The sequence below is a fragment of the Nicotiana sylvestris genome, chromosome 12, assembly GCF_000393655.2.
Source record: "Nicotiana sylvestris chromosome 12, ASM39365v2, whole genome shotgun sequence".
Classification (NCBI taxonomy): Eukaryota; Viridiplantae; Streptophyta; class Magnoliopsida; order Solanales; family Solanaceae; genus Nicotiana; species Nicotiana sylvestris.
In genome coordinates, this window is record NC_091068.1 from 17,745,227 (window position 1) to 17,757,020 (window position 11,794).

Genomic DNA, 11,794 nt, shown 5'->3' on the forward strand with positions numbered 1-11,794 from the left:
TTTCTCTCCAAGTATACCCTAGTCCTTTACTGTCTCTGTCTCTCTCTCTCCCGTTATTCGCGTTTTTTGATTTGTTCTTTTCTGAAATCAAAGGGTTTTCGTCGTTGTTTTGATTTTTCAACTGCTATTCGTCGTTGTTCCCACATTACGATTTAATCACAGGTACATTGCATTAATTTTCTGAGTTTTATTTTACGATTTTCTGTGTTTTTTTCTGGTTTTGGTTTTGATAGTCATGTATTTATGATTAAATAGTTTCTTAGTTTAGTTTGATAAGTGCATTAGTTTTACTTTTACGATTGTGTTTTTAGGTTTTTTGAATGAGCTTTTATGTTGTTGATGAAAATTCTATAAATTCTTCAGTGATTAAACGTCCAAATTTTAAAAAATTTTGAGAGTTAAATAGATGATACTATTAAAGTGATGATACCTTAGATAGGAGTTGGAGTTTTTTTAATGTTTTGGCATTATTTTTGGATTTGAATTTGTGTTTTGTTTTTTGTAAAAACTACAGCATGGGGCTGAATGTTTTGTGTTTTGTAACTGGTGAGCTGAAGTTTGTGTGTTTTGGTACTGGTGAACTTCAGCTCTAGAGCTGAAGGTTTTGTTTTTGTAACTGTCGAACTTCAGCTCTAAAGCTGAAGTATTTGTTTTTGTAACTGGCGAACTTCAGCTTTAGAGCTGAAGTTTTGTTTTGTAACTGTTGAACTTCAGCCTTCTTAGAGATTGAAGTTTTAACTGATCTTTTTGATAATGTCCTGATGTTATTTTTAGTATGTTTTACTTTTTTTGAACAGATGACACCTAAAACACCTAAAGATCCTAATGCAGCTAAAGTACGCAAAGCAGCTAATGCACCTAAAGCACCTAGACTACCTGTAATACCCCCAGGTCCTTCTGTCCCTGCTCCTCCACCTACAAGACCAGGTCAAAGATATTTTGAGTTTCGAGATTTGTTTAACTCTAAGGGTTACTGGAAGGGGAATCACGATTTGAAGAAATTAATTGCAACTTTCTTGACTCCTACACAACGAGATAAGCTTCATAATGGTACATTTCGATACATTATGGCTATGGAGAATTTCAAATGCAGCATGAAGTTGGTTCATTGTCTGTGTCTTTCTCGAATATTCACGAATGATCGAGACTCGATTAGTTTCAAGATTTTTGGCCATGATGTTTCCTTCACCCTTGTAGACTTTCACATTATGTGTGGTTTGCGAATCACATCACATAATGTTAAAAAACCAATTAATCGAGAGAGCAATATTCTGAAGCGCTATTTTGGTAAGTCTAAGGGTGTGACTTTGAAGGATATTCGAGATTTATGACTCGGAATGAAATTCCAAAGAATGCTGTGAATCACATACACGTATGCGAGAGCGATGATGATGCTGTGAAGCTTATGGAAATTCTTGTTGTAGAGTCTATTTTGTTTGGGAAAAAGACCGAGTCATCTGTGATGTAGGAGTATGCATCTATTGTTGAAGATGATAAGGTTTGTGCTGAATATCCTTGGGGGTAATGTGGCTTATGAGAAGCTCATTTACTCACTGAAACATGCATTGGACAAGCAGAACAAATTCCATGCAACTGAGTATAAACTTGGTGGATTTCCTTATCCGTTATGTGCTTGGTTCTATGAGCGCTTCCCAGATATTCGGGAGAAGTATATAAGAGAGGATGAGTACCTTGATACCCCTCAGGTTCCCAGGATGTTATGTTATGTATGTGTGGGAGAGCCTAAATTTCCCGAACTTTTTGAGATGTTCAGTAGTCATGAAGTAGGTTACTTTTTTTTGTCTTTGTGTTAATATGTTGACGTATTAGTTTTCTTCTTCTCATAATATATTTTTTTGTATTAAACAGAAATATCGCAGCTTTAGGGTATTGGATATAATTCCTACATAAGAGGAATTGAATTCAATGCCTTTAATTGGCCAATTACCATGCAGCCGGATTCGTTCAAAGGTACTTAACGCGGGTCCTTCAACTGCTGAATCACCACGTACTTTGAGTCAATCAAAAGAATCGAATCGAACTCCTGTTATTGGTGAATCACCACGTAGTCGGAGTCGATCAAAAGAAGTGAATCGAACTCTTTTTATTGGCAAATCATCTCGTACCCAAAGCCGTTCTAACCGTTCTACAAGTGACTTTGATGACAATGAATTACTTGACACAATATGTTCTGTAAGTTTTGATATGAAGTTTTTTGGTTTTGTGTTTTGTAAAAGTACAACATGTTTTTGAGCTGAAGTTTTGTTCTATATCTGAATTTTTGTTGTGTGTCTATTCTAGAGATTAACGATGGAGGTTCAAAGGCATACAGAAAAAGAAAGAAGCACAATCGTGAAAGAAGTTTTTGATAAGTTTAAAAAGGAGGAGCGATCTGCTTTTGTGGATGCGGTTTTTGTAAAAGTGAAGGTAAGCTAATTTATAAAGAAGTCTTTTTATTTCTGCTGATGTTATTCAGATTAATCATTGTTAGTAATTTTTTTCTAGGAATATTTCGATGAGAAGTTTGAACAGTTGTTTAAGATTGTCAACAAATCAAATGGAATGGATGATGGCAATTTTGATTTGAGTAACCATCGAGAATATGATAGGGGGAACGACTATTACGAACATCCATTGGATATTAATGTGGTTGATGATGCATTAGATAAAGTCGCAGATGTAAATGCTACACGTGAGGAAACGACTTTTGTAGACGATCAACATGTTCAAGAACAATTTGAAGAGGAACGTCCCAGTGCTGATAGATTGAGCAGAGATGGAAATGATGAAGCACAGTTATCAACTGAGAATATTGGAAGCAAACAAAGTGCAGATAATCAAGTTGTTGAGACTGAAGAACATAATGCTCATGATGCATTGTGTAAAGTCGCAGATGATAATGCTACACATAAGGAAACGACTGTTGAAGTCGATGAACATGTTCAACAACAAGGTGTAGAGGAACAATCCAGTATTTGTAGACAGAGTAAAGATGGAAATGATGAAAAGTTAACAACTGAGAAAGGTTTAGATGATCAAGTTGTTGACACTGAAAAACATGCACCGAGTTGTCATTTGGAAAGTGATATTGAAAAAGGCAATTTATTTGGCGATGGAGATCAAGCACCTGCTTGTACTTTAGAACTGAAAGCGAGTGATGTGTCTAGCACTATTGGGAAAGACGATCGGTATGCAAGATTACTAGCTATTTGCAAAGAACTTCTAGGTGGTGATACACAGGAAATTGTTACTACAAGTACAAAGTGTGAAGTTTATAATATTTCAATGATACCTTAGATTGGAGCTGAAGTTATGTTTCATGTGTTTGTGTTTTTTGTAAAAACTACAGCATGTTTTTTTTGTTGAATGTTTTTGTTTTGTAACTGGTGAACTTCAGCTCTAGAGCTGAAGTTTTTATTTTTCTAACTGTCGAAGTTTTTTTTTTTGTAACTGTCGAAGTTTTTGTTTGACTGTCTAACTTCAGCCTTCTTAGAGTTGAAGTTTTAACTATTTTTTAATAATATCTTGTAGTGAAATTTTCACTACAGGTATAAATGTTTTCTATGTTATATATATAGAAAAACTAGTTGTTCTATTCACCCTCTTTATGAATATGCAGTGGAAGTTGAAACTAGTTGTGCTTCATTTGACACAACTCAAAAACTCTCTGATGATGCTGAATTGAATGAAGGTAGAGTTGAGAAAAACCTTCCAGAGAATACTCCAATGCTCCTCGACGTTGGTTCACAAATGAATGAAGCTGTAAATGCTAAAGACATTGACAAAGGCATGCAGCCTGAGGAAACCACAGCGGAAGACAAACGTCAAGGTATTCTATAGATCATGAATTTATTATATTTGATTGAAGTATATTTTTTACAGTTTGAAATTTTACATACTTTATTTTCTTTTTTATGTTTTTGAATGATTTTTCAGAAAGACTCGAGGCAGATCAAAAAGAATTTGGTGAGCTTATGCAGCTATATGAAAAAGGAGAAATACATATATTCACACCTGTTGCCTCACAGACAGGTGTGAAGTGCGTTGGTATTATTTTATAAAATTTAGTCAGTATTATTTAGTTTTCTTTTTGCATGAAGATACAGGATCTGTTGGAATGCAAACACCACAACACTTAGACCAGGTAGTTATTTTCTGCAATTCAATTACAAGCTGTTTTTTTGCCTAATGTGTGTTTTTTATCAGTTTTATTTATGTTTATATTTTCCTTGCTTTTGCAGATCTCATCTGATGCATCAGAACTTCTTCCAAAACCTAAGAGAAGGAAGATTTCTAGTTTTCCTATGTGTGACACCAGTGATATCCCTAACTTCAATTTATGTTCATTTTCACTTGGTAGTACACAAGGGACTGATCCAGAAGGTAATTCTGCTGATGTTGTTGTTCGTGAAGAGACACAAGAATGTCGTGAACAGCAGGTAGTTGGTCAAGCATCTGCCACAATTGCTATAGTTTTTCCCCTGCTGCTGAACAACAACAGTTAGTTGTGACGGAACAGCTGGAAGAGCAAGCAAAAGGAAAACTAGATAAAAAAGGTAAAAAGATTCGTATGGAGAGTATTTGGTTGAGATCTCCTTATGTAGTTTATAAAAAAAAGCAACTGGGGCAAGATTGGAAAGTAGGAAAGAATACAAGAAGGTGTCCCTTCCATTATGTTAATCAAGACAGTGGATTGATCGAAAGATTTACAGAGTGGTTGGAGATGGATGTCAGTGAATATGATTCCAATCGATTCAGATTAGCTGGATTTGATATTGCAAAATCATTCTTTACCGAGCTTATGGATCCTGACTCTGATCTTGCGGATGAAGTAAGTTATTAAGTTTGTTTTTTGAATTGGTTTTCAACTGTATTTCCCAAAACTTCAGCTTATTTTTTATAGTAAAGTTTTTGCACTGTAATTTAAAAAACTTCAGCTTTATTCATAGTAAAGTGCTAAAGTTTTTTAGCTTATTTGCTAAAACTTCAGCCTAACACTTCAAACTGAATATGCTTAAGTTTTTGTCATGCTATTTTGTAGTTTTGTAATACGTCTTTTCTAAACTTCATAGTGGTATTTTCAAATGTTATCATTTGTTGTTCATTTGCAGCATATTGATGTGGGCATATATTACATGTGCAAAAAATATTGCTATCACCTTCCACGTTATCCAAAATTAAGATGTGCAGTAACAGATTTACTTTTCGATCAGTATATGACTAAGCTGGATGGTATTCATCATTCAGAAGAAAAGATGAAGATAATTAACAAAAGGAAGCAAAAGAGAATGCAGGATCAAAAAAGAGCAAATCAAAGAGAAAGAGGATATCCAAACAACAGGCTGAAGAAGAAGAAGAAGCGGTTATTCCGCCACTTACGGACTTTAGTTGGTTTGAGGAAGAATCAACGAATGAAAAGGTGGCCAACTATGTAAAAGGCCTCGACCTTTCCTGTGGTATCTCATGGGCATCTGCTAGAAAAGTATTCTTTCTATTTCGACTTAAGCCAAGGACGGGCCAGACATCTACGCACTACTTTTTTGGAATTTTGGACTTTAAAGATAAAATTATATATGTGTATGATTCCATGGGCAGTGTAACATACGATCGTGCACTTGAGCATGTCAGAATTTATGCCCGGTTGATCCCACATTGTCTAAAATGCTTGGATTTTGGGGCACACAATAAATTTTATGGGAAAGTCCTGTGGAAAAATTTCAAATTATGTGGATGAAGACACCGCAACAGACTAACAAGTACGTGTTTCGCATATGTTTTACCATGCATCTTATGTTTATTATTTTTTGCCCTTGTGTTAACGATTCTTCAATTTCTTTTTCATGTGTTTTTTGTAGTGTTGATTGTGGTATATTTGCTCTTAAGTTTATTGATATGCGGTTGAAGAAAGAAGATGTCAATTTCGATCAAAGTTAGTCATTGACATTCAGGAGAGAATTGGCTGCCAATCTTTTGGCTCATGGAAAGTGGAAAAATGATAGCGGCTATGAAACTCCAGAAGAATAAGAAGGACATGATTATGGAGATTTTGAAGAGACTCTTTGTGAATTTTTTAATTAGAGGATTGGTTGAACATAATTTGAATTTTGTGAATATACATTAATTATTTTTTTAGTTCACTTTTGTGTCATACAAATATGTTTGTGTCTTTTATCATGAATTTTAAGTACATTTTTGTTTCAAAAAACTTAAGCATGAAATAAATGACTTCTGCTTTTTAAGTTGAAGTTTTGGTTAAAAGTCATAACAAAACTATTGAATCCAATACAAAAACTTCAGCTTATCAGGTGCTGAAGTCTTTAGAAATATACTAAAAAACTTCAGGACATTGGGCCGAAGTTTTTTGAAAAATCTTTACGACAAAAACTATTGAATCCAATACAAAAATTTCAGCTTATCGGGTGCTGAAGTCTTTAGAAATATACTAAAAAACTTCAGCACATTGGGCCATAGTTTTTTGAAAAAGCTTTACGACAAAACTATTGAATCCAACACAAACACTTCAGCTTATCAGGTCCTGAAGTCTTTAGAAATATACTAAAAAACTTCAGGACATTGGGCCGAAGTTTTTTGAAAAAGCTTTACGACAAAAACTATTGAATCCAACACAAAAACTTCAGCTTATCGGGTGCTGAAGTTTTTAGAAATATACTAAATAACTTCAGCACATTGGGCCGAAGTTTTTTGAAAAAGCTTTACGACAAAAACTATTGAATCCAACACAAAAACTTCAGATTATCATGTGCTGAAGTCTTTAGAAACATACTAAAAAACTTCAGGACATTGAGCCGAAGTTTTTTGAAAAAGCTTTACGACAAAAACTTTAGCATGTTTTGGTATTTTTTTTAACTTGATACTTATCTTTTTTGCATTTTCTAGCTACTTTTTGTCATTTATCACCTACTTTTTGTGGGCTTATTTTTTACTATTTTTTTTATTGCATTTACCAACTACTAGCATTTAGCACTTATTTATTTTGCCAACTACTTATCTTGTTACATTCAATTTCTGTGAACAAAAAACAGTTAACAATCTCTTCAGCATTTATGGATATTAAATTGATTAGGTGCACTCTTTGGCTATATTAACAATCTCTTCACTTGAAAATTTCATAGTCATCCATAGACTTCCATCATATTTCTTTAAATTTGTATTCAAAGAAAAACAAGAAAATATTGGCTAAGACATGCTTATTGTGTGTAGCAGGGAGTTCGTGGGGAACAAAGATAGTGAAGGAGAAGTCGAAATACTTCATATATGAAGGAGAGTAGCCAGATCAAAAACTCGAGCTTCAGGACAATTTGCTCTTTTTACTAGTTGATAAATTTAACTTTTAGGAAAAAGAGCAAATTTCCTGGGGCTCGAGTTTTTGATGTGGCCACTCTCCGTCACATATGAAGTATTTTGGACTTCTCCTTCACTATCTTTGCTTCTCACGAATTCCCAGATGCATACCAGTAAGCATGTCTTTGGCCAATATTTTCTTGTTTTTTTCTTATGAAAGAAGATGGTAGTTGCTAAAAAAATCATAGTACTAAACTTCGTCAACCTGTGTCAGGTGCTCATATTGCCGCATCTGTGAATCAGTTGAAGACATAGTGAAGGTTCATGGAATATGGTTAACAAAACCAAGAAGAGCAACTAGGACATGACTATGGAGAATATGAAGACACTCTGTGAATTTTTTGAATAGAGAATAACTTGTAAACAAAAAACTAATTTTTTCTTTTTTTCCAAGGATGTAAGTGAAAATAAAATTGGATTTTGTGAATATACATTATTTTATGTGAATTATGTGACTTGGAATGATTCAAATATGTTTGTGTATTTTTCCATGAATTTCAAGTATATTTTTGTTGAAATTCAGCATGCTAAACTTGAGCATGAAGTAAATAAATTTTGCTTTTTAAGCTGAAGTTTTGGTTAAAAGTCATAACAAAAGTGTCAAATGTACGACAAAAACTTCAACTCATCACTAAATACACTAAAGCAGTTTCTGCGTAAGTTATTTGAAAAAGCTTTACGACAAAAATTATCGAGTCCAAGACAATAACTTCAGCTTACCAGGTGCTGAAGTTTTTATAAATGCACTAAATAACTTCACCATATTGGGCTGAAGTTATTGAAAAAGCTTTACTACAAAACTATTGAATCCACGATGAAAAGCTTCAGCTTATGATGTGCTGAAGTTTTTAGAAATGAACTAAATAACTTCAGCACATCGGGCTGAAGATTTTTGGAAGAGCTTATGACAAAAACTTTGGCATGTTTTGGTATTTTTTTAAGTTGATAGTTATCTTTTTTGCATTTACTATCTACTTTTTGTCTTTTGTTACCTATTTCATCTTTCATCTACATTTGTTTGACTATATAGTAAATGATCCGAAAAGATATCTTTTAGGCTGAAGTTATGTTTTTACTATAGAAAAACTGTGGGCTTTATTACGACTGAAGTTACATTTCTTTTTACATTTACCACATACTTGTTTTTACCACCTAATTATCTTGTTTTATTCAATTTCTCTGAACGTAAAGCAGTAAAAAGAGCTGAAAAGTTACTTTTACATTTATAGATATTAAATTGATTAGGTGAACTCTTTGTCTATATTAACAATCTCTTCACTTGAAAATTTAATATTCATTCATATACTTCCATCATATTTCTTTAAATTTATATTCATCCTTAGTCTTTCAGCTTTTGTTAAAGAAAAAATATCTGGTGCAAGCGGAAGTAGGAAGCCTAATATGGATGAAATTATGCAGAAGTGAGAACGTTTGAAGTGTGAGTGGTACAATAACAAAGCGATGGCTAATCTTATGATTTTGTAGGATCAAATAAAGGCTGATTGGGAGAGAATCAGACTAAAGCTCTTTGCGAATGAATCATTCCATAACAGGCTTAACCTGGAACGTAGTTGTGGAGGTTATTCAACCTCATTCGACAAGGTTGTGTATCAGTTTGATAGTTTTCAGTTTCCCAGCTGGAACGACTATTCCAATATGCAAAACAACCTGAAGACTCTTCTTACTCTTATGGACAGAGTAATCGTCGAACAAAGTCAGTTGCGTGATGAATTCAACAAGTTGAAGATTGATCTTCTTGGATTTAGTGGTCTTTTACCCGACTACCCTATAGATATCTCTGATACTGATGATGATGAGATATATAGAGAAATTGAGGAATACTGTGATGATGATGATGATGATGATGATGATGATAATGATGATGGTGATGATTGTTAGTGTTTGTAATCCTTTTTTTATATTTTAATGCTATGCTTTTTTGTTTACTTCAGCCCATAGAGCTGAAGTTTTTAGGTTAATTTTGTATAACTTCAGCCCAGAGAGCTGAAGTTTTGTTTGTACTTTGTTTGTTGTTCTCATCTCTTTTTATATCAATGTAATTGTCATCCTCTTTGTTCTTAGCTTTCTATTGCATTATCCTTGTTATTTGTTGGTATTTGCTTTATATTTCTTAGTTGCAGTATGGTTCTTAGTTTTTATTAAGTTCTTTTTCTATAACTTCAGCTTAGAGATGTTGCGGCTTTTGTTTGTACATGCATTTCTTTTTGTGTGTTGTACGTGTATGTGTGTGTGTGTGAGTATGTGTATGTGTGTGTGTGTGTGTGTTTGTTTAAAGATATGTATTTCACATACTGTAAGTTGATGCTTTTTGTTACAAAAGTCATTGCGTACTTTTTTAAAATGCAACCAAACCTGTAAGCCTGCACAACAAAAATGAGTGATTTGTACTTTAGCAGTATATAAAAGAGTCCAAAAGTTTATTTTTTTTTATTCCTATGAAAAAAATCACATTTCAATTATGTCATACAATAAAGAAAGTCTAAATTCAGACCAAGGATTATTGAAGGTTGGAGTATTTTTCAGTGTGTTTTTAGGAATATGGATGATGTGCTGGAGAACACAAACAAGTTGTTCTGTTATGCCCAGCTTGTTTACATCAACTGCATTTGGTAGACTTGAATGGTACTTGTAGACATGTGATTTTTGACCCTCCCCAAGATTTTTTATATTTTAGCATGTAAATATTTAATGTAGGCCTAATATAGCTATTTCAACTATTTTTGACTTCTTTACTTTATTTTCGTCATAAAAATAGAAAATTACAAAAAAATATTTTTAGCTTAAGTATCTTTCCTAAATTTAAATAAAAATATACAAAAATAGTACCTTATTTTATTTTTACATAATCTTGAAAATACAAAAAATATGTTGCATTTGCATTTAGGATTTAATTTTGCATTTTTAAATTAGTTAGTAATTTATCTGCTTTACAAAAAATGGAAAAATCACAAAAAAATAGTTTAGTTTGTATTATTCAATTTTTAGATTTGAATTTTGTTGGTTTTCCTTTAATTTGGTATTAATTAGTTGTAATAATTATTAGGGTTAATTTATTTAATTTTCTAGGATAATTTGGGGTTAGGAATTAATTTAGGCTTTATTTTAAAATAAAATAAAATAAAATAAAAAAAGGAGGTTTGTACCTACTTAAGAAGCTTCTAATAAGTGGTAGGGTTAGAAATACACTAAATGTTTAAGTGGAAATAATTAAAAATGGAAAAGGTGATTTGTAATGGAAAATGCACTAACTTGCTGCCTATTTAGAGATTGAAGAGCTGAAAAACAAAGGAGGAGGAAAAAAGCTGAGGGCTGCGCAGCTTTGACAGAAAACGACCCCACCCCCCGATTCCATCGTCTCCGACGACCCCAACGCGCAGAAACGACCCCTAGGATCATCTTCTTCAAGCAGCCATTTCCATCGTTGATTCCTAACCAAGCCAACGACCTCTTTCTCCTTCAGCACAACCAGCAACAGCTCCCCAAAATCCAGCTCGAAAACCACCCCTTTCTCATCCCAAAATAGTCCTAGAAACTCAACAAATCATCCACGAAAATCATCCATAAACCGGCTAAAACGCAACAGCAACATCTGCGAGAAACCAGCTGAAAGTTCAATGAAACGCGAGCTGAAAACCCAGTCCGAAAATCTCATAAAAGCTTTCCCAGAATCAGCACCAAAGATCCAAAAAAACACCGTAAAAACCAGCACCAAACCACTCAGAAATAGCAGCTCTTTCTACCCCGAAGTTCGAGTTCTTTTTCCGGCAAGTTCGAAGTCATTCGAGGCTCTCGCTCACAGCTCCGATCCGTCGATCTTGACGTTGAAGTTTGGTTTCAAGTGTCTGTTGTTTGTTCGACTTGGGAAAACGCCGATGTAATATTTAAAGCAAAAATTTGACAATATAAAAGGTCCATTCTCTCACTCATCTCTTTTATTAGTTGTGTGTGATTAATTATGATTTTAAGATTGATTTTAGCTCTTTCTGTTATGTTACTTTTATGATTTGTTTAGGTACATGATACAACACAGTGTGTATATATGCCTACGTGATCATGATTTTGTTCGAGTGATCATGATTTTTTTTATTTAAAAAGTTCTTACTATCAAATCCCAAGTTGCTATGTAGGAATTGGAATTGGTTGCTTGTTTGGAAATTTATTCCCACCGCTGAATCTGTGAAAGCACTTGACATATGATTCAACACTTGGTTCATTTAATTAATATTGGTAAGCTACCTCAGTAACATAAAAGAGCTTTTGCTTTTGAATTTGGATGCTTGGCATATTTCTATGGTAAAAATGGGTTTCATAATAGAATTTGCATATTTATATGTAGTGTCCATAAGGATGTGGATTTGAGATTTTTAAGTGGTATTTGAATAAAATTGTAAAGTTATAGCACATGGATATA

The 11,794-nt window shown here is 33.5% G+C and overlaps 1 protein-coding gene across 1 annotated transcript; it reads left to right on the plus strand.

Annotated features, from left to right (window-relative positions):
• The first annotated feature begins 1,490 nt into the window (after positions 1–1,490).
• On the plus strand, positions 1,491–3,298 carry LOC138882733 (uncharacterized). The gene is made up of 4 exons (XM_070163360.1): positions 1,491–1,717; positions 1,956–2,193; positions 2,302–2,427; positions 2,506–3,298. Exons 1-4 carry the CDS (start codon positions 1,491–1,493, stop codon positions 3,295–3,297), a joined length of 1,383 nt encoding a protein of 460 aa, XP_070019461.1. The 3' UTR covers position 3,298.
• Positions 3,299–11,794: the final 8,496 nt, after the last annotated feature.